The sequence below is a fragment of the Equus przewalskii genome, chromosome 31, assembly GCF_037783145.1.
Source record: "Equus przewalskii isolate Varuska chromosome 31, EquPr2, whole genome shotgun sequence".
Classification (NCBI taxonomy): Eukaryota; Metazoa; Chordata; class Mammalia; order Perissodactyla; family Equidae; genus Equus; species Equus przewalskii.
In genome coordinates, this window is record NC_091861.1 from 28,657,998 (window position 1) to 28,683,822 (window position 25,825).

General features: G+C 59.6%; 1 protein-coding gene across 3 annotated transcripts; it reads right to left on the bottom strand.

The window, feature by feature from the left end:
• Window positions 1-1,289: 1,289 nt before the first annotated feature.
• Window positions 1,290-23,145, bottom strand: CSRP1 (cysteine and glycine rich protein 1). Of its 3 annotated transcripts, none has more exons than XM_008508465.2 (6): window positions 22,735-23,145; window positions 12,534-12,652; window positions 7,717-7,885; window positions 6,414-6,543; window positions 3,018-3,111; window positions 1,290-2,566 (listed from the first exon to the last, which is right to left on the bottom strand). In XM_008508465.2, exons 2-6 carry the CDS (start codon window positions 12,643-12,645, stop codon window positions 2,490-2,492), a joined length of 582 nt encoding a protein of 193 aa, XP_008506687.2. In that variant the 5' UTR covers window positions 12,646-12,652; window positions 22,735-23,145; the 3' UTR covers window positions 1,290-2,489. The 3 variants fall into 3 exon arrangements, with proteins under 3 accessions (XP_008506687.2, XP_070458457.1, XP_070458458.1); XM_070602356.1 differs by lacking the exon at window positions 22,735-23,145 and adding an exon at window positions 19,585-19,657; XM_070602357.1 differs by lacking the exon at window positions 22,735-23,145 and adding an exon at window positions 17,487-17,789.
• Between the last annotated feature and the right edge of the window lie 2,680 nt (window positions 23,146-25,825).

Sequence of the window (25,825 nt, forward strand, 5' to 3'; positions counted from 1 at the left end):
CCTCTTCCCTATTTCTCTCTCTCAGAATGGGAATGAACGTCCTATGCGCGTCCCACCGTTGTATTTTGGAAACTCACCACATGCGTTTCTCACAGGTTCACAGCTGGAGAGGAATTGGGCTCAGGACGAATTCTTCTTTGAGTCTCACCCACGTGTGACGTAGACGCCATTGAGGTGGGACTTTGGGCTCAGACTTTAAAGTTGATGAGGAAACGAGTTAAGACCTTTGGGGGCTATTGGGATGGAATGAATGTATTTTGCGTGGGAAAAGGACATGAATTTGGGCGGCCAGGGGCAAAATGCTATAGACTGGATATTTGTGTCCCCTACAATTCACGTGTTGAAACTTAATCCCCACTGTGATGGTGTCAGTAGGCAGGGCCTTTGAGAGGCTGCTGGGCCATGAGGCTGGAGCCCTCGTGAGTGAGATTAGTGCCCTTATAGAGACTCCAGGGGGTTCCCTTGTCCCTTCTGCCATATGAGGACACAGTGAGAAGATGGCCAGCTGTGAACCAGGAAGCCCATCTGTCAGCACCTGGATCTTGGACTTCCCAGCTTCCAGAACCGGAGAAGTAAATTTCTGCTTAGAAGTCCCCCAGTCTATGGCATTCTGTTACAGCAGCCCGGACTGGCTGGGACGGCGCCCTGATGGCGCAGTGGGCTGAGCGAGGCCCCTCCACTCCATTCCTCCTGGGAGCCTTCTGGATTTGACACGGAAGTTCCTCTGGCTGCGTCTCCCTCACTCTGGGGCTTTCCAAGCTGGGTGAAGTTCTGAGCACTCTTTTGGGGCTTTGCTGAGCCCCTCAATTCCAAAGCCCGTTCGGTCCCACCCCCAGAGGGGGCGAGGCAGCTGGATTTGGCTGGGCAGGTCAGTCCAGGCAGCATGGGGCAGTTAGAAGCGATCCCGGACAGTAAGCAGCCCTTAGAAAAGCGGGAACAAACTCTTTTTTTTTTTTTTTTTTTTTGAGGAAGATTAGCCCTGAGCTAACATCTGCTGCCAATCCTCCTCTTTTTGCTGAGGAAGACTGGCCCTGAGCTAACATCCATGCCCATTTTCCTCTACTTTATATCTAGGATGCCTGCCACATCACGGCTTGCCAAGCGGTGCCATGTCCCCGCCGGGATCCGAACCGGCAAACCCCAGGCTGCGGAGAAGCGGAACGTGCGCACTTAACCACTGTGCCACCGGGCCGGCCCCAGAGCAAACCCTTTTATTTGCACCAGACCTCCCACTCATGTGACTGCTGTCAAGCTTCCTGCCAGCACAGACCAAGATCGGACACCAGAGCTCTGTTCTAATAGCTTTATTGCCCAGATGAGAAGTCAGCTTGAATACAGCCCGTGCCTGCGTGCCTGCAGCCCTTCCAGCCCGACAGTCAGTTCTGCATAGTGACCTCCTTTCAGTCCTGGGAGCAGCGAGGCCCGGCCCCTCCCACTTCCTCCCACTGCTTCCGGCCTGGGGGCATGGAAGGGATGGGGGTGATGTGGCCAGAGAAGGGTCCCCTGGAGAAGGGTGGGTGGAGGCCCCAGTGGGCGGGAAGGTCCTGAAGATGGGGTGCAGAGGGAAGGGGTGTCAGTGTGAAGATGAGGCTGCGTGCGCCTCCCTCCACATCTGAGGGTCCAGCGGGCGTGGGTGGTAAGAACTGAGACTGGCCTGGGCTGTGCTGGGCAGGGGAGGGGCTGCCTCGGCAGCCTGGGGACCCAGGGTTAGGGGCAGGCCATCCGCCCTCTGATTCGGCCACTGATAAATGGGAGTGTGGGCTGGAGGTGGTCATGAGGGCCTCCATCGAACAGGGAACTAGGGCCCGGGGGGGTCAGACCACATCCTGACTTTGGGGTTCTCGGACTTGGGAGTTCCCCTCCTACCCCGAGGGGGAGGACATCGTTCCCCACAGCCTCAAAGGCAAGGCGCCTAGAGAAGCAGGTGGCTCCTTCCGTCTGCAACCCTGTCTGCGTGCCCCCTAGCGACCCCCGGAACTGGGGCTCCCCAGGCCTGTTCTGAGGGACACCAAGAAGCCCACCCTCCCACCCAAGGAGGAGAATCTCTGGGGTCCAGTGACCCACAGCCTTTTCCGCCCACCTGGGTCCTGCTTCCTGCTCCCCCCCACCTCCGGGCCTGCAGCTGCCCCTCCTGCGGGCTCCGAGATGTGGGCTCAGGGGTGTGGCCAGTTGACGGTGGACACTCAGCCGAGGAGGCAAGAACAGAGGTCTGTGGGGTGGGCTGTGGGCACAGGGGCGCGGTCCTACCTAGACTAACAACTCTGAGGTCTCCCGCTGGCGGTGGCCTCAGCTCCCAGGCAGGGGGAGCTCCTTCAAGGGCTGGGACCTCAGGCAGACCCCCACCCCAAAGGGAGCCCAGCGCCCAAGTTCGTCATTGGTGATGCGTGGCAGGGCTGAGAGGGAGGGGGAATCCTGGAGGTGGCCGAGGCTGCCGGGAAGGGAGCGGCGATGAGAAGCACAGGATCGAGCTGGTGTGGCGGGGCGCAGCCTCACTCCGAGTGGACCAGCGCCCCAGCCCCCTGCCCAAAGCCAAAGCCTTTGGGTCCGAAGTTCTTAGCATAGCATCCTGGGGGGAGAAGAGATGATGAGGACATGAGGCCACACCTCCCGCCCTCCCACTGCGGATGCACCAGCCCCTGCGCCTGGCCAGGCCTCTGGGGCAGCCTGGTCACCCAGCACCCCTCACCTACACAGCACCCCCAACCCAACAGTGAGGAGCTCCCTGGCTCCACAGTGTACCCATTTCCCCTGCCACCAAAACGACACGAGCAGCATTATCCACTGGAAGAGCACCAGACTAGGAGTTAGGAGCCTGGTCCTGACCCATCCGACCCCAATTTGCCCTATGACCCCGGTGGCCCTATGACCCCTGCGGCCAAGTGGCTTCAGGGTCACACCAGATGCTCCGGACTCTACCCCAAGGCCAGAAATCGGTTTCCATTTAGCAAGGGCATAACCACCAGCCCCTTCCCCACCCCAGACACCCCGACCCTCCCATTCGAAGGGAAGCCACCCACCTTTGCAGTAAATCTCGCCATCCTTGTCGGCCAGGGTGGTCGACTCGAGGCCTTTGCCGCACTTGGCACAGCGGAAGCAGGACTTATGCCAGGACTGGGCAAGGAAGGAGATGGTTAATGCTGCCACCAGGGACCTGGGCATCCCTGCCCCCCAGCCCCGGCCCCCCTTGACGTGACCACGTGGAAGGGCTCGAGACACTTCTGAAGTCTGCTCAGCTGGTCCTGCGTGGGGCGGCACAGTGGAGGGAGTAGGCCAGGGACCACACACCGCCTCACACCGTGTGTCGCAACGGCTGGATGGTGAGCGGCACCAGCTGCACCACAAAGGGCAGGCTGGGGCCGGGGCCGGGGGTTGGGGGGTTGGTGGTCACCGCCAAGGCTGCCCCACAGGCACGCCCAGACAAGTCTTCTCCAGACCCATCCTCCCTGGGAGTCAGTGGCGTGGGCTTCAGACTGGTCCTGGCACAGTGCTTACAAGCTACACAGCCTCTGCCACTTCTTCACCTGGGAGACCTCGGCGTCTACCCTGCAGATGGACCTGACAACTAGGTATACCCCCGCATGGTGCCTGGCCACGCGGCAGACATTTGTTATTGGGGCTCTTCTGCAGCAGCCTTGCCTCTGAAGTTCCAGGACTGGCTGTCTTTGTGTGTGTGTGTGTGTGTGTGTGTGTGTGAGGAAGATCGGCCCTGAGCTAACATCTGTTGCCAATCCTCCTCTTTTTTTTCCTTGAGGAAGATTGTCGCTGAGCTAACACCTGTGCCCATCTTCCTCTATTTTACGTGGGATGCCACCATAGCATGGCTTGATGAGCGGTGCTAGGTCTGTGCCCAGGATCTGAGCCTGCGAACCCCGGGCTGCTGATGGAGAGCGCATGAGCTTAACCACTATGCCACCGGCCTGGCCCACGGACTGGCTGCCTTGTTTGCTCAGAGGCCATCACCTCTTGGGGGTGGGGAGGCAATATCTCCCTCACGAGGTGGTTGTGAGGACTCAGTGATTTGAGCAGTGTCACGTGCCCGGCACGGGGCGGGCAGAGTGGAGGCCCTGAGTCAAGGGGGTCAGTATCACTTGGAAGGAGGACCAATCCATGAAGTGCATTGAACTTGGCAGGAAGAGGCCCCAGCAGCGTGGATTCTCGGGGGGCCACAGAAGGCCCTTTGTGGTTCTAAGAGGAGCCTGGAGGCTAACAGCCCGTGGTGGAAGGAGCCGGCCGGGGCTGCGCGGTGATGGGGACCGGCACAGGCAGCAAGCCCTCCCCACAGCCAGCTCCCACCAGCACCAGCCCAGCAGGCCCAGGCTGCCCTGCAGACAGCTCTGCAGGGAGGCAGGGGGGCCGACAGAACAAGGCCTTTTAAGGGCAAAGAGACTCCCTCAGCGCAGCCACCCCGGTGCTGGGCTGGAGAATGAAAGGAAACCGGATCCCTGAGATTTCCTGGCGGCCAGACGGAGGCACGTGGCTCCTCCTCCCGTGCTGGAGGGGCAGCAGGGTCCACAGAGCTGAGAGCGGTCACCCAGCCTTTGCCTCCCGCTCTGCAGAGCAGGGGTCGCCACCCCAAGCTCTCCAGGCTGGAGAAGGGCTGAATCACCAGCAGACCCCCCACGCCCTATTGCCCAGCCCTCCCTCGAGACAGCACCCATCCCCTGCTCCTTCACATGGCACCTAAAGGTCCTCCGGCCCCTCCGTTTCTTTCTCGGCCAAGGTCAAAGAGAGGTGGGAACTTCTCCCAACCTTTTCTGCTTGAAGGCAAACGTCTCACCCCGACTCCTTGGTAGCACGGCCTTAACTCTAACTTAGAGCCTGGCTAGGTAACAAATACTGATTCTTAGCGACTTCTTATAATTTTCGCTTCTCACAGCAGAAAAAACACCAACTTAACAATCATTAATAATATCTCCTGTTTTCATATCATTTCCTCAATGGCAAGGATCTTCGTTCTGACCTCACGACAACCCCACAAAGTAAACAATACCAACAGCAGTAACATCAGCAGCGGATGCGCAGGGAGCACGCTGGGCTCTGTGCGCTCTCGCATCTTATCCTTAACTCGGCCTCTGAGACTGTCATTTGCTCCACTTTACAGACACACAACTGAGGCTTCGGAAAGTTAAATGATTTGCCCAAGGTCAAACACCTAGTAAACAGCAAAACTACACTGCAAACCAGGTGGTCTAGGGTCCCAGGACTAAATCGTCCCGCGAGGACCGTGGGTCAGCCGTGGGGGTGGGTTCAAAGGGGTTTAATAGCCCAAAATAGAGTGAACAGTAGGAAGAGCGACGGCGTGCGAGTAAGGGGGCCCCAGGCCGACTCCTCGCCAGCCACGTACTGGCTGGAGATCTGGGCAGACTGTGCAATGCTCTGAGTCTCAGCTTCATCCTCTGTAAAATGGGGTCACAGCACGGATCTCCACCCTGACTCTGAGGGTTGAACGGAGAGCCTGCTCTGCTCCAGACGTGGCCATGAGTTAGTTCCCCAGCCACTCCCCCGGGGCCGCCCCTCAAGGTCCACACTTGGCCTTAAAAGCCAAGATCCAAGTCCAGGAAAGCTGCCAGCGGGTTCTAGGCCCCGCTGTGCCATCGGCTTGCTGGGTGAGTTTGGCCAAGTGCCCTCCACCCTGGGCCGCCTGTGAAGACCCAGAAGCCCTCTCTGGCCATAGATCTTGAAGATGCCTCTTCTGAGACTCTCTGGCTGCCGGTCGGAGACAGTGCATCCCTGGGCCTCCTCCCCTGCAGCCTCCCTAAGGGCTGTGAGACTCACCGTGGGCCAGGGGCTCGCCACCCGACTCTTCCGGTCCTTCAGGGGCCACATGTGGGGCAGTTAGAAATAGTTACAGAAACCTCCCGGGAGGCTCTGCAGGCCCTGAGCTTGAGGTCTCCGCCCTGGGGGTCCATGCACGGGTTTCTGGGAGTCCACATCCCATGACACAGAATGTGTGTAGACTCTCGGGTGCTTATTAACATTCTGGGGATCAACAAACCCTTTTGAAAATCTGGTGCAAGCTCTGGAACCTCTTCCCAGAAAGAGACACGTTCCCACAAAGCCACACAGAATGTTAGAATGTTAGGGGGCTTGTGGAGCCTCCGAAACCCATCCGTGCCTCCTTAGAGGTCTGTAGTCCCCAATCCTAAACGCGGACTGATCTTTGCAACTCCCTGTGAACAGCCCAAGGCGTTTAATCATCCGTCCCACGGATGGGGGGCCGTCACGCTCCTGAGTGATCCGGGCTCCCTGGAAACCAGGGGCACAGGGACAAGGGGGTGCTCCTTCACCCTGGGCTTTTGAAATGAAGGGAGGAGCAAGGGTCAGACCTACCACCTGCTGGAAGCCCCACTTGAGGAAGGCGTCTGCAGCCTGTCTCCCTCCCCTCCCTGCACCACGCCCCGCGGCCACCTTACCTTCCCAGCACCGATCACCTTCTCGGCAGCATAGACGGCCTGGGTGCATCGGGGGCAGCGCTCGGAGCCCCCGATCTTCTGGGCAAACTTGGAGGCGTTGGGGTTGGTGGTGGGCCTGTGGCCGGGGGCCCTGCATGGGGAAGGACATGCAGTGGGGTGACTCACACTGAGAAACATGGGTGGGTGCGCACTGTGTGGCCAGTGCGGGGCTAGGGGCTCCAGAGTCATCATCCATTGCACAGATGGACAAGCCAGGACTCAGCCCAATCTATTTTCTTTCTTTTTTTTTGGTGAGTAAGATTGGCCCTGAACTAACATCTGTTGCCAATCTTCCTCTTTTTGCTTGAGGAAGATTGTTGCTGAGCTAACATCTGTGTCAGTATTCCCCTATTTTACGTAGGATGCCGCCTCAGCGTGGCCTGAGGAGTGGTGCTAGGTCCACACCCGGGATCCGAACCTGCAAACCCTGGGTCACCAAAGCAGAGCGTGCGAACTTAACTGTAACACCACCAAGCCAGCCCCTCAGCCCAGGCTATTTTCCAGGGTATTTGAAACATCACACTTCCCTCAGCACCTAGTTAAATGCTGGACCTCATCACCCCTCCTTGGCTAAGGACCGCGCCCCCCACCCCCACCCCAGGCCCCCATTCCTGCAGCCCGTCTGTTACCAGATTCCTTCCAGGAGAAATCTGCTGACAAGTCATTCCCACTGGGGCAGCGGCCTCGGCTGCAATGTGGTAACTCATCCCTCATTTCCGTCAACGCCCCCCGCCCAGGGCCCAGGAGCTGGCCGGGCTGACCGCCAGCAGCACCGGTTACAGCAGGTCAGAAGTCAGTGGGTGCTGGGGACCTGGTGACCCCTGTAGCCTCTCCGAGGGGAGTGACTTCCCCCAGCAGAGGGAGAGATGCAGAGAGCGGGCTGGTATGGTGGCGCTGCCACTGAGCCCTGGTCCAGCGCAGACACTCGGGCTGCGGGAGCCCCAGCCAGTCACCGAGGCTGAGCTGGGTTTCTCATCGATGAAGAGAGGAGGCTGGACAAGCCATTCTCGGGGCTCCTCCCAGCTCCGACTCCTGTAAAAATCCAGCTGCACGCTCCGGACACAGGGGAGCCTGTTTGTCCCCGCTGGAGCCCGGCTCCTCCAACTGGCCTGACGCCGAGTGTGTGCTCCAAGGCCACCCTTGAAATCAGGGCTCTCTGAGCCTTCCTCTGCTCAACCCGAAGTGGTGGAAATGAGCCCGCCGGGGTTGGGGGGGCGGGAGGAGAGCGCTCAGGGACTGGGTTGGGGGGGCACTGTGCACTCACTCCTCCTGCTTGATGCCCAGCGACTCGCCCTTGTCGGTGCTCAGCGTGCCGGCGCCCTGTCCGTAGCCGTAGCCCTTGGGCCCGTACTTCTTGCCGTAGCAGGACTTGCAGTAGATTTCCTCACCGTGCACCGCCACGGTGGTGCTGTCCAGATTCTTCTTGCAGACCACTGCGGAGGGAAGTCAGTACGGGGAGTCAGAGCCGGGCCCGCGGCCGGCTCGCTGCAAGGTCCCTCCGGGCACTCTGCACGCACGACCTCCTGATCTTTCAGGAGCAGCCCGGGAAGGGGGGTCAGGACGGCCAGAGAGCTGGGAGGAGCGAGGGAGGGGACCTGCGTGGCCCAGCTCTAGGAAGACTGGCCAGAACACCCCTCCTGGAGCCACTGGGAGCCAGCCTCGGTCCTCCACACCCTCGTGTCTCCCGAGGCTGCAGGGTACCCCAGGTTCATCAGAGGCAACAGCCTAGGCTGATCCCAAGCCTTGACTCTCCGCCCTTGACAAAGAGACCACGTGTCCCGGCAGAAAAGGAGAAAAGAAGGAAGGAAGGGGAAGGGCAGGGTGTTCCTGCCTCCAGCGACCGGATGGAGAAGGGACCATCTGAGGGTGCTGTGGGGCGGGGAAGCAGGTGAAGTGATGCCCCCAGAAGAAAAGAAAAGCCTAACATTGACGAAGTGTCCAGCATGGTGGGCTTTGAAGGGAGATACAGTCATGCGAACGAACCACAGCAACAGGACTGGCAGTTTCTAATCTCAGAAATCACTTTGCCACTGGAGGAAGTGAGGTCAGACGCTGGGAAGAATTTCCTGACTCCTAGGGTAGGAGAGACTGGAATGGGATGAGCTGGGAGGCCTGTGGCCTCATCTGTGCTGCTGTCTATCTCGGGGGGAGCTGTGCAGGCTCTCCACAGTAAGAAAGCCCTTGGGGCTGGCCCGGTGGCGCAGCGGTTAAGTTCGTGCACTCAGGTTCACCGGTTCAGATCCTGGGTGTAGACCTACGCACTGCATATGTCAAGCCATGCTGTGGCAGGTGTCCCAAGTAGAGGAAGATGGGCACAGATGTTAGCTCAAGGCCAATCTTCCTCAGCAAGAAAAGAAAGAAAGTCCCAGAGCCTGGGGTCATGAACAGTCAGACTGCCCAGAGTCAGACCCCAGCTCTCTCCCTCTCCCGCTGTGTGACCTGCGCAAGGAATTTCTCCTTTCTAGCCTCCGTGTCCTCATGCGTAAACGCAGATGGTGATGTCTCCCCAAAAAGGTGGCTGTGAGAACCGAGATGCTCTGTGAGAAGTACTGAGCACATGCCCTGCACACAGCAGAGTCATCCTAAATGCTGGCTACTCTCAGGTGGACGCCATGGTCAGCCCCATAGGAAGACGGGGAGGGGTGGGCAGGCCCAGGGCTCCAAAGATTGCAGGATTCCAAACCCCACCTGCCTCTCTCCAGAGACTCCACCTTGCCCTATTTCCTTCGGTCTGGTCCTATGATGCTCTCTTGGTTCCAGGATACTCCTTAAATCCTGGGACCCGGTGGCCCAAGTGGACCACATCCTCCCCCATGTCCTTCTGCAGATGGAACCCCAGGGAAACAGCTGGAGAAGGGCCGCCTCTCCCGCCCTCCGAGGAGGCTCTCGGCTCAGCTCCTCGAGCTGGCCATTCTCTTGCCTTTTAAGGGCCAGCTCCTCTCTCACCCGGAGCCCCAGGTTGGAGATTTCGGACTAAATAAGGACCCTCCTGTCCTGGCCGGAGGTCCCCACCTCATTCCAGCACTCTGGGCAGCCCAAACATGGGCCTTCCCTCGGCCTCCCCTGGGGCTTGGCTCCCGGGAAGGAGGGAGAGGGGGCAAGAGGCCAAGGGCTCGGACATTCCCTTCGAGGGTGGGAAGCCAGGAGCTGGCCAGGAATTGCTTCCCGTAAGACCCAAGTTGAACTGAGAATTCGCGGAGCAGAGGGAGGGCGGAAAGTGGACTCGAGAGCAGTGGGGGAGCAGAGGTCCCGTGACTGACCTCCGGCAGGAGACCCAGGAGCTCGGCCAGAGGGGACGCCAGGTCCCTGTGCCAGCACACTCCAGAGGGCCTCCCTGCTGCCACCTGGGCCCTGACCACCAGGTGCAACATCAGCAGCTCCCCGTTGGTGTCCGCCCGGCCCCCTCTGGGCCACCTTCCGCCCTACCCTGCCTCTGCCCCTCCACCTCCATCCAGGCGGGGCACTCAGCCCCTTGCGGGCTCCACCGAGACTCAGTGACGGGCGTTGTGAAGGAAGCCCTAAATAAACGCCTCCTAGACCATGTTAAGCCCAGAAAAAAAGTCCCAGTTATGGGTCAGTCATTGCATCTGTTGGGAAAAGCTCCTTCCAGATGGCGTCTGGTTCGGCGAGGCCTGTGTCGCCATTTGGAAATACCCGGAAAGGCAGCCCCAGCTCCTGACTTCCAGATGTGGTTGTTTTCCGCCAGCCCTTGGTCCCTTTTGGTGAGGCAGAGCGTGTGGGACCGGGAGGGTCAAACTGACAGTAAACGCAGCCTGCAGGGAGGGGCCGCTGGTGTCAGAGGGTGGGCTGGGCTTCTGGGAGCTTCCCCCGTGCTCTGCTCTCGGGTTCTGGGGAGCAGCCCCATTCCAGGGGGTCGGGCCTGACCAGCTCCGCTTTCCCACAGGGCCAGCTGCTCAGCCCGACCTGTCCCAGGAGGGAGGTGGCTGCAGCTCAGAGCCGGGCTCGTAGCCTCGGGGTAAGCCCCCCGACCGCAGCGCTGAGCTCTCCCGCCTGCTAATGGGAACTGGCTGCCCCTACTGAGGCCCCGCACTGTACTGCAGGCCCATCCACCCCTGTCCCGGGTCAAAGGCCACTCCCCTGACTCCATCTATTCCATCGTCCTGTCTCCTTTCCTCCTGGGTCCTGGACCCTCAGGAGAGGGAATGCAGGTGCCACGCTGAGTGGAACCCGGAGCCAAGGACCCGAATGGTCAGAGGAACTTCTTCTGGGGACTCAGGCCAGCCCTGCTCCCCAGCCTGACCTTCCACAGCTGCTTCTAATCCGCAACCCCCCACACCCTGGCCCGGGCTGCCCTCTGCTTCCAAAGCCGCCCCCTGCATTCCTGACTTCCCTCCGCCGCCTGACCGGCCGCCACTCCTCCACAAGCAGGACTGTGGGCAGGCGGCCTCTGGGCCCCAGCCGGCCACCTTTCACGGCGATTACGCAACCTTCGAGGGTGAAGAGCTGCCCGGACCCTCTTCCCAGCCAGGGCCAAGCCCTCTCGTTCCCTCGGAGAAAACAAACAGCTTGGAATTCTGAAGCGCAGGGAACTGCGGACAACGAGACGCTGCTGTTGGCGGCTTCCTCCTCGGGCGGCAGGCCAACGAGGCTCGGCCAGGGCTCGTTACACTCCGCACTCATGGGACGCAGCCCTCGGCTGTCACCTGGCCGGCCGGGCAGGGAGTGGGGCCCTGCAGCACGGTGCCAGGTGGCTTCCGGCTGGGCCCCCAGGGGCGCTTAGGATCAGGTGAGCACCCAGTGAGCAGGTGGCCTCTGGCCCACCTGGATCCTGCTTGGATCACAGGTCACGGGGAACAAAGCCACCACAGATCTCTCAACTTCGCTTCCTGTGATGCAGGACGGAGGGGACCCCATTCCCTGGACCTCCCAGATGGGCTGGGACTTCAGCCCCCGGGGGCGTCTCCTTTGAGTCTCCCCAGCTTGCCTGTGGATGCCTCGGCGCCGTCTGCATGTGTGTGTGCGCGCGTGTGTCTGAGGCAGTGTCTTTCATTCACTGAACACCCACCATCGCTTTAAGCACTTTGTTTGTTTTCCAAGCACCTTTCATTTTAATTCTCACGACACCCCTGCGGAGGTGAGTGTTATCATCTCCCCCGGAATCGTGAGAAAACTTGAGCAGAGAGAAACTGAGTGACTTGCCGGTCACCACACAGACAACCAGCACTGAATTCAGACTCAGACCCTGCCCGCCGGGCTCTGAAACCTACAGCTTAAGTGGACTTTGCCCTGCCTCCCACTCTGCCGGCCTCAAGGAAAACGCCTCTTACCGCGGAGGCTTCTTCTCCTAACCCACACCCTCTGCTCTGATCACGATGAACTGAGTCATCTAGGAATCCAGGGCAGGCTCCCCAACTCGCCACTGCCTGGGCGCTCTGAAAACATCACTGGCCCAGGCACCCGCCAGCTCAGCATCCTGGAGTCAGGGTCCAGGGTCCCCCGACTCTCGGCTGCCTGGTGTCTGTTGCCTGGTTTCCGGCTCATCCAGGCTTGAGACTGGACAAGTCTTGCTCCGGGTTATAGGGAGTGGATGTCAAAGAGCTTGTCCTTCTTTTTCCTCTTATCCAGGCTGCTGGAGCAGGAAGGGGAAGTGAGAGGGGGAATGGCCGGCCAAGGAGTCGGGGAGGAAGGGACAGCCCGGCTCCTCCTCCAGACTCAGCTTCCCTATAAGGTTGCAGCCTCTGCTGCCTTTTTACGGGGACGATTCGGGTCCAAAGGCTGGTGAAACTTTGGGCTCAAAGTGTCTTCCTCTTAAACGATTGTGGCAGGGAGAGAAGTGGAGTGGAAAGTTTTCCTAACCAAGTCTTTAGAGCCTGGCTCTCAGCCCCGAGCGCCCGCCACCCTCACCAGCTCTGGCCAGTTCATCCCCTTAGAAAGCAGCTTCTGAGCAGAACAAAGAGGCCCAGAAGTCTTTCCCTCCCCAGCTGCTGCACTCCAGCCAAATGTCAAGTTGTTTACATCCCGTGGGACCAGTTCCCCCGAGGTTGGTGGGGGGGTTGTTGACAGGCCAGCCTGCGGGGGCAGACCCAGGTCCCCAGGGCTGCCGCGGGCCGGCGTACTCACTGCACAGGAAGCAGGACTTGTGGAAGCTGCTGCCTTCGCACTGGACCTCCTCGGCAAAGTAAACCGTCTTCTGGCACACCCCACATTTCTTGCCTCCTCCCCAGTTCGGCATCCTGAAACTGGACACAGAAACGGGAGTTAATTTTGCAGGGAGGTGGGAAACACTGATTGCCGGTGACGGAGACACCACAGGCAGCCCGCGGGCCCCGCATCCTCCTAAACTGCTCCTCGTGGAACCGACAGGCAGTCCCTGAGCAACTGCTGTGGTTCAGGCCTGCACTGGGTGTTCGAAAGGATGTAAATATGCTTCAGATACCGGCTCCAGGAAGGAGGCTGTCGTCGCAATAAAAATGAAACACCCACCACGGTAGGCATCAACACGGACGAATCCCACACAGATTAATCTGGAGCAAAAGAAGCAGAGATACTAGAATCCGTAAGACACAGATCATCTGTGTCAGGTTCACAAACGGACGAAATTCATACGGCCGAGGCCTGAACACACAGGAGGAACAGTTATAAAGAAAAACAAGGGGGTGGTTATCACAAACTATCACCTTAGGTTTGTTACCTCTGAGAGGGGGGGAAGGAACACGGTTGTGGGGGGCTGCTGGGGGCTGCAAAGGCACACGGAGCTGAGTTCCCAGGCTTTCGAGTCCATTAGACTCAGGCGGGGGCTCTACCAAAATCAGATTTACCGGCGCCACCCCAGACCCGATGAGTCATGACCTCCGAGGATGAGGTACAGGAATCTGGACTTTTAATAAGCATCCATAGCAGGCGGCCTGACACCAGCTTTGAGATGCTCTGGGCACTGGTTCCAAGCTGCGGTCCTGATGCAGACAGGTTTGGTCCCATCCTGACCCTGCCACTCGCTTGCTGCGTGTACCCTGGCAAGGCAGTGCGTCTTTTTAAACTTTGATTTCTGCATGAAAAAGCTACTTCAGGGGCCGGCCTGGGGCCACAGTGGTTAAGTTTGTGCGCTCCACTTCAGCGGCCCAGGGTTTGTGGGTTCGGATCCCAGACGCTGACGTACACATCGTTCATACAAAATAGAGGAGGATTGGCACAGATGTTAGCTCAGGGCCAATCTTCCTCACCAAAAAAAAAAAAAAAAGCTACTTCATAGATTATTTCTGGGGATTAAATGAAACACAGCGTGTCATACGCAGCACAGGGCCTAGCCTACAATGAGCAGTCCATAATGATTCTTAATGCAGAAGCCCAACACCGCTGGAGAGCCGATGCTGCAGAGCTGGCCCTGATTCCCCAGAGAGCGGCACAGGAGGTGAATGCCATGGGGACTTGGAGAACAGGGAAAGCCCTCAGCTGATGGACCTGGTTCTCTCCTTCCACTCCAATCGGTCGCTCAGCAGGCATGTGACTCCATGCACAGAGGGAAGCGGTCCTGTGCCAGGTACAGGGGACGTGGGTACACGATGGGGCCAGGTGGCCCGGGACAGGGCAAGTAAAGGAGGATGCAGCGGGCTAGGAAATGAAGGGCAGGTACCGAGGGGTTTGTTGCCACAGGAGGCAAAGGGGCCTCAGGAGAAAGCTCACGGGGACACGTGTCATGGAAATGTTGAAAACGGGCGCATGGATCCAGAGCCCACCCCGCTGGCATCAGGGCTTCTGCCCACAGCTCGGGGGTCAGTGTCGGACAGAGGGAGCCCCGTCTCCACTGCTGGAGAGCTTCCCATCTAACGGTGGACACGGGCTTCAGCTCAAGAAGACGCTCCAGGCTCAGGGCCTTGAGGACAGAGCTGCTGGCTTAGGACATCGGGGACGCACGCTCTGACTGCCTGGTGGCACTTGGTGGCATTCACGATAGAGTCCCCACGGCCCACGCAGCACCGTTCAGTCAACAGCTGAGGAAGGAACAAAGGGCCCCCACGCTGAAAGCCACACCGGGGCATGCTGTCCACAGCCGTGCGTCTCTGCGGAGCCCCAGACCCCGTGGAAGCGCTCGGTGAACGTGTGCAGGCTGATACGCACATGGGGCTTAAGGTGGCCGGAGTGGTGCTGGGGATGTCGCCTGGAACAGCACGGAGACCTGGGTCTGTCGATCAGCAAGATACGTTTGCACCCCCTCTGCTCCGTCCTCCAGTATCCGAAGACCTGGGCTTCCCTCTGGTCCCACCCTGGTCCCTCTCTTTCCCAATCTCTCTGGTCCTGGTGCATCTACTGTCACCCCACGCCGAGGACTTCCACATACAGCTGGCCCTGACCCCCCCTCTGAGCCCAGTGTCCGGTTTCAGGTGAGCATCTCCACCTGGATGGTCCAGAAGGACCTCAGTCTCAACACGAGTGACCTGAACGCATGACCTTCTTTCTGGAACCTGTTTTTTCCTGACTTTTCCATTTTTGCTCGTGGTACCACAATCATTCTCTGCCAAACCCTAGAATGACACGAGCCCCCTCCTTAGCTGCCCCGGCTCCGCTCCCCTTTACTTACTCATCCCCAAATCGTGGGCCGTGCTCTCCTCGTCCACCCTCTTTCCAGCACCCTAACCCAGCCTAACCCCCTCTTGCCTTCCCCCGCCGAGCCCACACCAGCCTCTCAAAGAGGACACGAGGCTGCATTCGCCTTTTTCTTGGTAACGACCCCGATTTCAGCCATGGCACGTGCGTGGACCTAAGCTGATTAGCCCCGGTTATGGGCGCAGGGGTGGGCCGGCTGCCCACGCCAGGCCAGTGAGATAGAAGAATGGAGTTCTAGGGAGTCTGGGGAAGAAAAACCCCGATCTTCCGAAAGAACTTCCTGGAGGCAAGCCCATTGCCCCCTGAGCGAAGCGAGGCGAGCAGCAGACTCTGGGGGCGTTGTCCCGAGGGGGCCAGGCAGTTCCAGGACAAAGCTGACAGCAGGGAAGACAGAGCTGAGAGTCTGTGATGACATCACTGAGCCACCATTCAGCCAAACCTCCGGCTCATCTCTCTCTGAATTTTCCGGTCAAACAAACCAACAAATTCGCTTTACTGTTGAAGCCAGTTACTCTACAAGCGAAGGCATCCCCAGGGAGGCAACAGTTCCGGCCACACTGCTTCTGGAATCTCCTCCCTGATCCACCCCCCAGCGCTGCCAGATCTTTGTCGAGGGTTCTGCTCCAAAACCATCAGCAACCTCTGCTGCCTGAGAACAGGCAGACCCTAACCTGGAGACGCTCCAGCCCCGCCTCCGCCAACGTTCCCAGCTCCTCTCCTGCGTCTGCACCTCACGTAATCAGGGCTGGTGAATTAAGTGCTCTGTTCCGCCTCAGAGCCCAGGGCAGGACCCGGCACGCAGCAAGGGCTCGGGCAGCGCCTGTGCACAGGGCTGGGAGGCTGTGCCGGGGGAGGGCTGGAGCTGGGCCCGGGGCCGTGGGCCGCTGCATCCCCAGGCTCACGCACACATTGACACACCCGCAGGTAGGATTTCTCTAGCCGCACATGACTCTGCCTTCCTCAGAGAATAACCCACGGGCCTGAGCTGCCAGGTCCGTAGGGTCAGGGCCAGCCCCCACCACCGCCCTCCGTTCCTTCAGCCCTGAAGACTCCAGGGGCTGGCCGCCTTGTTGAGCAGGAGCTCAGGGCTGCAAAACCATCTACGTGGAGGACGGTTCGAGAAAAATAGCGACAGTATGTGGCCGTCTGCCTAGCCATCAACCGTTTCCCCTCCTTGTTACAGACCCCGATTGTCTTCAGGCAGCCACCCCTCTACAGAGGGCCTCACGGAGGTGCTCCCAGCCCCAGCTCTGGGGGCAGAGCCTGGTCCCTTGGGCCCCCATGGCGATCCCACTCCTCTGCGGGGGCTGCTTCAAGGACCAGCCGTGGGATGAGAGGGGAGCTCTGCTGGGGAAGATCCGGAAAATGTGCTCGTTCATATGGTTCTCTTCTGCCTCTGAGGAGGTGACCAAAGGTGACCCCCAGAACTCCTGCAGCCAAGGCACCCCCCCTGACGGACCGCTGTTGGCTGCATGCCTACTATGTGCCAGACAGCCATCCCATTTCGTCCCCACAGTAAGGTGGGGGAAAATGCCCACTTTGAAGACAAGGAAACAAGGCTCAGAGAGGTTAGGCAACTTTCCAGCAGTGGCTGGGCTGCAAGAGACAGATGGGGACTCCAGTGCAGGTCCAGCCCTTGAAGCCTCAGCCACCCTGACCGCCATCCCGCCACCCCCACCACATTTAAGCGTGCCTGCACCTGCTGGACATCCCGGACCCCGAGGCTCGGCCCTCTCCTCCCTTCCCCATCCCCGAACCAGCAGGGGACATGCTCCACGCCCCTAGGAATACCCCTCAGGGAGGAACGGCCTGCACCCCATGGTTGGGAGCCAGCTCCAAGTAGTGTTTTGTTCCCGGACACAAAGGCCCTTCTCCGGCTGGGGGAGACCCGCAGCCCCACAGAGGCCTCCCTTGTCCTCCCTGGCTCCGTGTCAGGGGCCCACATCCAGCAGGGCCCCAGGGAAGCAGGAACACGGGCGGAGGATGGGTGAAACCCAAGGGCGTGCCAGTGAGGAGAACCAGTCCGGGATGCCTCTCGGCTGGGCCTTTGTCTGAGCTGGGCCATTGGGTTGGGGGTCGCCCTTCAGGGCCCAGTGAAGGGACAAGGGCTCGAGCACCTTGGGGTGAAAAGCAATGACCGTGTCCAGGCAGCCCCTGTGGATGGGCTCCCCTCCACTCTGCCCAGAGCACCCTCAGTCTCAGCTGGGGGGAGCCAGGCCACCTCCTTCCCCCACGGGGCAGGGAGCGCTCTTCACTCCTCCTCCCCTGCCTGCAGCGGCTTCTTCAAGCAACAGCCAAATCCCATAGTCTGTCTGCCTGTCTGCCAGGAGGCTGAATTGCCTTAAAAGGAAACCTGGTTCCCCGAGTTTCTGGAGTGTCCGGGGAGACACCTGGCTCCCTGCCTTCTCAGTTCTGGGGGACAGAGGGCCTGTGGGGACAGACGAGGAGGAGGGAAGCACCCCAGGCCCGCACCCAGGCCGTGCAGTCCAGCAGAGAAGGAATGGGGTCTGGATTCATCCCTCCCTCGCTGGAACATCCCAGGTGAGTTACTGTCCTCTCTGGGCTTCGATCTGCCTGTCTCGAAACTGGACCATCCACTGAATCCCTGAAGTCATCGTCTGAGGACGAGATGAGAACGTATGGGAGTGAGGGCACAGCGCCAGCCTCCTGTACGTCCTCGTTCCTCTGATGACCTCCAGCGGGGCCGGCCCAGGCCAGCTTCAACCAGATGTGGGGCCAGACGTCCACTTTCCTTCCCAGCTAGTCCACATCTGGAGGGAGCCAGGCTTGAGAAGCAACACGCCAAATAAGGACCAGGAATTCCTGACTTATCCGTCAGCCCAGCGAGCGTGTCTGGGACAAGTGACTTTTCCTTCTTTGGGGCTGGGCTCCTGCCGGCTACCTGGGAGGCAAGCAGAGACTGGTCTGGATCCCGAGCTCTCTGGCAGCTGCTCCAGGTGATCAGAAGCACTGCTGCCCTCCGTAATCTCATCGTCCACGTGCTGGGTATTTGCGTGGGTCCCCTTCAGAGACACATTCCCATTGGGAACGGCCGCCTGTTCTGGTTTGTCCAACTTCGCTGTGTTGATCATCTCAGCAGAGAAAAGGGCTGGAACTTTCTGCTGCATGGCTGGAAAAATCTGGTCAGCTATTGACCTGAGAGGTCAGGATCCTCAGGGCTGGGTGGACACTAGAAGCCAAGGATTGGCCTCTTCTGGTAAGCCACCGGCTCGAGTCTGCCGCCCACACCTTCCTCTCTGGTCGTCCCATTAAGAGCTGTAGCCAGATCCTCAGTCTCAAGAGGAGAGATTCAAGATGGCGGCTCACAGAGCGGCGGAGAAAGGAGCTGAGCCAGAGCACAGACTGTCATGCTCACAGAGCTCATGTAGGCTGGGATGGCGTAATGGGATCGGTGTGGTGTTTCAAGTCTAAGGACCCACCTTAGCGATGTACAGTGCTTAACGGCTGGCCACCAGCGCCTCAAGGAGCACCTCCTCTCATCAACCATTGATGTGACAAACCATTCCCTGCCTTTGTTTCTCCAGTGGGAAAACCCCAGCTCTTCCTTTCCAAAACCTCCTGTGCCCTCGGGCCAGAGAGTGACTTCTGGGCGGGGGCCTCGACCCGCCCGCTTGGCCCGATGGAGACCTGTCAGGTGTTTGCTGGTTGGAAACACGCAGCTCCCATCACCTGAGCTCCGCGGCATCTGGCCAGGGACACGGGGGAGCTGTCATCCTTTCCAAGCCTGCAGCTCAGCCTCTTCCCCACACCCCCACGGCAGGAGAGCAGCCAAGGAGAGAGAGGGAGGGAGGGGCCCTGCTGGCCAGGATTCAGAGCCCATGGCTTGGAGGTGACACTTGAAGGCCCAGGAAACATGAGAGGAACGGTCACTGGCAGGCGGACCGATGACCAATATGGAGATGCCAACTCGCACTCGGCCTCACGTGTCCCCCGACGACTTCTTCGGAACCCCGCACACGACTCGCTTCTCTAAGATGCTAACCAGCCCCACAGCTGCCATCACTCTGGGCTCTCGGTACCCCAGGCCCTGACTGTCGTTCCAGCTCTCTCTCTCTGTGGTGTGAGCTGCTCTTTTCAAATGCCCGTCTGTGGCCCCCGGGGATTGTGAGCTGACCTGGGGGCCTTGTCTTCCTTCCCTGCTGTCCCTAACGCCCTGCAGGGCACGGCTCTCCCGCCAGAGCTCAGAGATGTGAACGTCAACCAAGGTAGAAATGGGGGTCTAGGACTTCTGGGAAGTCTTCCAGAACTATTACACGGAGTCCACTGTTACAGGGTCTCTCAGACTCATCAAGAGATCAGGTTTCTTCGCTTTCATCTGGAATGATGTCAGCTCACAGCAGTGACAAGGGGTTGTCCCATGTGGAAAGTTCTGAATGACTTTCCTCTGATGAATTTTTAAAATAAACGAGCGCTCAGACCTTATAAAAACAGGTCGTTTTGCAGCTCACATCTCAGGGACCCCACCCCCGGCCACCCCCCCATAAAGGATGCCGGCACGGGGGAGACAGGGCCAGCTGCCTGATGGGGCCGAGCCTGAGCTAACGCCAACCTTCTCTTTCTTCCTCCCCCGTCACGGCCGGAGTCAGACGCTGCCTTCTGGCCCTCGGGAAGCTGAGTCTGGAAATGCTAGACGCCTCGTATTTACGCACTTTACCATACATGGGAATTACTCGGTGCTGACGTCAGACAAATTCCTGGGCAGCTGCGCAGTCGGATGGTCACGTCATCCCAAGAGAAATTCCTGACAACTGGAAACCGCGGGGAAGCCGCCTGTCAGCAGCCAGGGCCCCCTCCCCTCCCCCTCCACCCGCGCATCTACTGTGCGTGCGTGCATGTGTGTGTGTGTCTTTTCCTCAAGCAAGCTCTTTTCCAGGCTTCATTTCTTTCCTGCAAACCTGGCCCCAAAACTCAAACACCATCAGACCTGGGGAAGGCAGATCCCCTGGGTCTGGAGGCCAACTTCCAGGGGGGGGCCCCCTCCTCCCTGGCCATGCGGCAGAGAGCACACCTGGAGGTCTGAGTTCTAACCCTGACTCCGTCCACGTTCATACTGGCAGAGCCATATGGTCCTCAGACGGATTATAAGCGGCTGGCAAGTAGCCTGTGAAGCTTCCTGAATGGCAGGCTCTTCCTTAGTGAGCCGATCTAGAAACAGGAAATGTAAGGGAGTGGAGAAAAATAGTAACACGGTGACCAGGCGTGAGGGCTGGAAGGAGTTCACCTGGTTTGGATGGCAGCTCAATACTGAGCGAGTTACTACGAGCTCTGAGCCTCAGTTTCTTCATCTGTAAAATGGGGGGCATCCACACGTACCTCATAGATGGTCCACGATAATACACGTGAAGGATTTAGGCCAGTCCCCAGCACCGGCAAGCGTAGATATCTGTTTACTATGCTCTCAAGGAAAGGCCAACTCCAAGACTTGCCAGGACGCCCAAGCAATGGCAAATGGTTAACTTGGAAGAAAAGATCCTTTTATTCTCACTAGCGCCTCTCGGATCTCAAAATGTTTAATGCCTGACTCTTCAGTAATTAAGGAAGCCAACTTTTCACCATAAGTCAGGCTTACCTGAAGTTAACACTTCAGCAGCCGTGGCAGAACCAGAGGCACTCACAACTAGAATACACAACTGTGTACTGGGGGGCTTTGGGGAGAAGAAGAAGAGGAAAAACAAAAAAGAAGATTGGCAACAGACGTTAGCTCAGGCGCCAGTCTTTAAAAATAAAAACAACAAACTTTAGCAGCCCATCAAAAAAGCCCTCCCCATTTGCTGTCCCCACCAGGAGACCCACAGTGAATAAAACGCTGCCTTTTGCCCTCACCTGGCCCACAATGCTACTCATGGGGGAAAACTGGCCAGTAACCACCTGCAAGGTTTATGAGTGTCCAGGAGGCCAGCTCAGCGAAAAGCCCCTTCCTGCCCTTTCATTCAGCAAACATTTACTGAGCCCCACCCAAGAGTCAACAGGCACTCCCGGTGCAATTCTGGCCCACTGAGGACGTTGGCCCCAGAGGCCGACGTTGGCAATGAGAACAGAAAACACCCGGGCCAGGAAGGATGGTGTGAGGGCAGCCCAGGGGCAAGGCTGCAGCCCTCCTGTCCTCACGTTTGTCAGCAGCCCGTGCTGGGCGGGTGGGCCTGCTCTGCAGTTTCTCTCCTGCATCTCCCCAGACCCCCTACCCAGGGCAGTGCCCCCACCCCCCACACCACGCCCTCTGCAGACAAACTTCCTTCCCTGTCCGACTGTCCCTCGCCCCAGACATCCTCCCTGAGCCAGGTCCCCGGGAGCCTGCGAGCCATGTAAGGCTCGATCCAGCTAGGAGGGGCAGCTGAGGGCTGGGGACAGTCTCTCTGCAAGAGGTGGCCCTGGGCTCCCGAGTGGCAGCCCAGCTGGAGAATCAGGAGGGTGCCGTCGCTCGAGAGCAGGTGAAGCTCAGCACCCAGGTCCCCAAATCCCACGTGGGAGAGATGCCCACTCTGCGCTAAGCCGACAGAGAGAGAGAGGCGCCCGGCACCGCAGCCTCCTTGCTTCTAGGGGGCGGGGGAGGAGGGGAGAGGACCAGGGGGTCAACGGTAACGGAGCCCCACCGTATTCCAGGTCTGTGCAGCACATTCCCAGAGTGAGTGCCGTCCCCAAAGGGCACTGAGCAGTCCAGTCAGCCGTCCCAGTTCACCCGTGGCTTAAGCAGCAAATCCAACTGTCAGGACTCAGTCCGCCTTCCTGACAACTGCTCACCAAGATCCCAGGCTGCCTCCTGGAAATGCCCTTTCCATCAGAGCCGGGCGGACTTCCTCAGTGCCACTGTGACGGGACCCCAGTGCAGAGCCCTCTCGGTGGGGGGGGCGGGGGGGGCGGGGGGGGCGGGGGGCCCACACATCCACTCACCCTCAGGAGCAGGGCTGCATGGCTGCAGCCCAGGCCTCGGGGGAAGGGCCTGACCGATTGCTCCCGGTTGGACCGGGGCCTGAGGAGTTTCCAGCAGCACAGGGACCAGGAGCTGCAGACCCCGCTCAGGCCTGTGAGAGTCAGTAACAACACCGGCCGCAGAGTGGCCTTTTGGGGGACATATGGCCACTTGCTTTGAATGTGCTCCATACCGGCCTTTTTCTTGCTCTCCAGCCTTCAAGGGCGGAGGCTACAAAATCCTCGCTGTGGGGTCTTTCAGGCTTCCTAATCGTCCCCTCCTAGCCCGGAAACTTGGTGCAGGGGGAAGTGAAACGTCGCAGCTTCCACCTCGCTCTCCCGCCACACCTGCGCTCCAGCACTGATGCCTCAGGCCCGCGAGAAGCCAGATGTCCCCGCCCCCCGCGGGCACGTGTTCCCGGAGCAGGAGGGTGAGGGCGGGGTGGCACGGATGCCCTCATCCCCCCGCCGTACAATGAGCGTCAGTGGCGCGCAGAATCGCCGATTGTTTTGCGGCCAGACCTGCCAGCGGCGCAGGGAGCGGGGCGCCGGGTCGGGGCACGCGGGGGCTTCTGCGTCCGGAAGCCCCGGGCGGCGAGGGGCCCAGCGCCTCCTGGAAAGAGCAGCGCCGCCCCGGGTACCCGCGGCCACCGCTCCAGCTCCCCGGCCGCCACCGGCCCCCCGGCCGCGCCACTTTCCCTTCCAACTTTCCTCGCGGTCGCCCAGCCTGGGGGCGCTCGGTGCGTGCAGCGCGCGGGCGGGGACCGCGCGACCCCCGGGCGCACTCGCTCACCTGGCGGCTGGGTCACCGGGCGGAGGGCTCAGCTGGCGTCTGGGTCACCAGGCGGGCGGGCAGCGCTCTCCAGGCGGCGGCTGGGTGCGCCCGGCCTGCGCGCCGTTTTGTTCCGCTCCGGGAGGCGTGTCCCGGCCACGCCAACCAGAGGGCTTTGCACACTGCACCACCAAGCTGATGTCACGGCGCGAAGCCGGGGGCGGCCCCCCAAGACCCGCGGTGGCCCGCTGGCGCGGGCAGGAGACGCTAACCCAGGCGTCCCCGCGGACCCGCTGTGCGCCATTGTGTGCGCCCGCTATGTGTGACCACTCTGCCCCCACTGCGTTCTGCCTCTGTGTGACCACTGTGCACCCCCGCGGACCCACTGCGCTGTTGTGTGCGGCCTCTTGAGTGACCCACTGTGTGCCCACTGTGCGTTCCCGTGGACCCACTGTGCAACCACTGTGTGCTCATTGTGTTCTGCCGCTGTGTGACTACTGTATGCCCACTGTGCCCCCATGGACCCACTGTGCGCTGGCCATGTGTGACACTGTGTGTGCCCGCTGTGCACCACCATGGCAGAAACATCTGGCACGTGCCCACAACCTCTCAGGGTTTCCCTTCAGCCAGATGGGAGGCTGGAGATGTGACCTGGGAGATCAGACCCGAGAAAAACTTGTGCCCCAAGAGAAAGGGGGGTGTTACATTTGTGCGTCCTGGTGGCAAGGTGTAAGGGACACGTTTGGGCTCCAGAGCAAGACAGGCCAGAGCTCTGATCCTGCCCCTTCCTCCGAGCCGCTGGTCCCTTGGCCTAGACATTTAGCCCCTCTAGGCCTCAGGTGCTGCATCTGTGAAAGGGGTACGACCTACGATCTGCAGGATGTGGTGAGGGGATGTGGCCGTGTGGGCCTCCAGCAGTGGCCCTCCACGTGGAGCTGGATAAATGTCAGCTCCCTCCCCCAACAGCTTTGTCCCCTCAGAGTTCCCCAGCCTTCCTTGCATGCACAGGAGAACGCCCCACTCCACCCCCCCAAAACAGCAGCCCTAAAAAGTGGATGCCTCAGCTGGGGCTTTTCTCGGGGCCTCCAACCTCAGCACGACAGACACAGGCCCCTCACAGCTGCCCTGGGGCAGTTACCCCCTGGCTGTGCCACCCCACCCGGTCCCCAGCCCCTCCCGAGCGCCTGCTGCAGGCATTTCAGAGGGCAGAGAGGGTCGCAGCCTGCAGAGCAGCTGCCTGGCAGTGGAGACCCCCACCTCTTTCCTGCACGCAGAGACAGCCCAGAAACCCAGCGCCCCCAGGGACAAAGAGCTCAGGCAATGGAGGAAGGGACTGTTTCTTCCTGGCTCCGGCCCCGCCCCCAGCAGGAGCACCGCCCTGTGTTTGGGGCTGTGGGTTTGGGTTTGCAGGAACCTGAGGAGTGTCAGAGACTGGCGTTCCCAGGAACGGGGAGCGGAACGAAGAAGTGAGAGCCTCGGGGAGACGGAACCGTATCTTCCAGTATGTACAGTTTTGTGGGTTGTCGACTGCATTTCCAAGACCAAAGGGTTTTATTCTCCACGGTGCAATTGCAAGGTTTTTACTGAGTGCAGGCCGAGTGGGATACGAACCATGCTCAGATCCCGGGCTCTCGTTGCACTGTGATTGTGTGCGTTCTGTGGGTGTGTCTGTGTGTAACGTCCTCCTGGATCCTTGGCATCTGGAGCGCTCTCTGAGAAGGAATTACTGCAGCCTCCCTCTGTCCGTGGCAGATAACTGGGGACAGGTCCTGGAGGGTTTGCCGGTCACCCCTCATCCCACGTCACACATAGATGCAGCTGCCACCTCTTCCAGCCTGGACAGGTGTCAAGGGCTCAGGCCCCCACAGGCTGGATCAGCTCTCTTCTGGGAACAAAGTCAAGAATTTTATAATCCAGAAAATGAAGTCTTTGTCTAGGTGTTTCTTGCCTTTTACCATAAGAAAGCTCTGTCCTTCGGCCAGGCCCTTCACATGAAGAGGGCCCTTCGAGCCTGGGACGTGTGCAAGTATCAAGCAGTGTTTCTAGATTGAACTGTCCTCCTCCGACCCAACCAAGATGTAGGAGGGGAAAGCAGGAGAATTCCCGGTCCTTCCTGCACTGAGCAAGCAATAGATCAACAGGTACACTGAATTCCAGAGCCACGCTGAGTGTCAGAGACCATGTGCTTGCTGCCCAAAGGTGGCGATCCCCTGGGATTGTCCCCTCTCCCTTCAGTTCTCAGCGTCCTGGAGAGCTGAGCCGTGGAGTCTTGCCCAAGATTTTACAAAAGGGCAAACGCCTGCACTTCCTTCTTTGGTCTGGATTTGTCCCCTCAGAAGTGGTGGGGCTGTTGATGGATGTCCCCATGAGGACCTGGCAACCTGTGCTGTGACATGTCCTTAGAAAGGTCCAGGGAAAGGACCCAAGTGGCCCCAGTCACAGTAGAGGATCTTAAAGCACCTGTAAACAGGACGGCCATATAACGTGTCGTTCAAACTGGGATGCTCCTGATAGCGGATAGGGTAGCAACAGTATTCATAAGGACACTAAGCACCAGGACTGTCCCCGGCAAACCAGGACCCATGGTCACCTCACAGGTCCACCGCAGACTGCGTCAGGGTGCATGTCTTGGAGCAGTCTGGACAGAGCTGGAGATAAAGGAAGCCAGGTGGGCCCTGCCTTGTCTGCTGCTTTTCCAGAACCTCACCCCCACCCCCTGCATGCTGCCAGCCGTCTGGGTGTGGTCTTGGACAGGCCATTTGCAGGCAAGAAGATTCAGGGAGTTAGGAAGGGCCCTGGGGATGCGTTGAGTCAAAGGTGTGCCGGGGTTACCCACCGTGCAACCAGGCACGAGCTTCATGCTGACATCACAGAAAGGCCATGAACCATCAGTCCTCGGGATGTCACACAAGCCGAAATGTCCCTAGGGCAGAGATGGCTATATGACCCAGCCCAGACTGGCTCCGCCCAGCCAGCAGCACCCGTCTCTGCACGCAATGCAGTCAGAGCTCATCACCAAGGGAGTCTCTGCGGGGGTTCCAGAAGGAGGCTGCCACACACAGGGCCTGAGTACTTCTCTGGACTCTCAAAAAAGTCTAAGCTTTCTAGTATC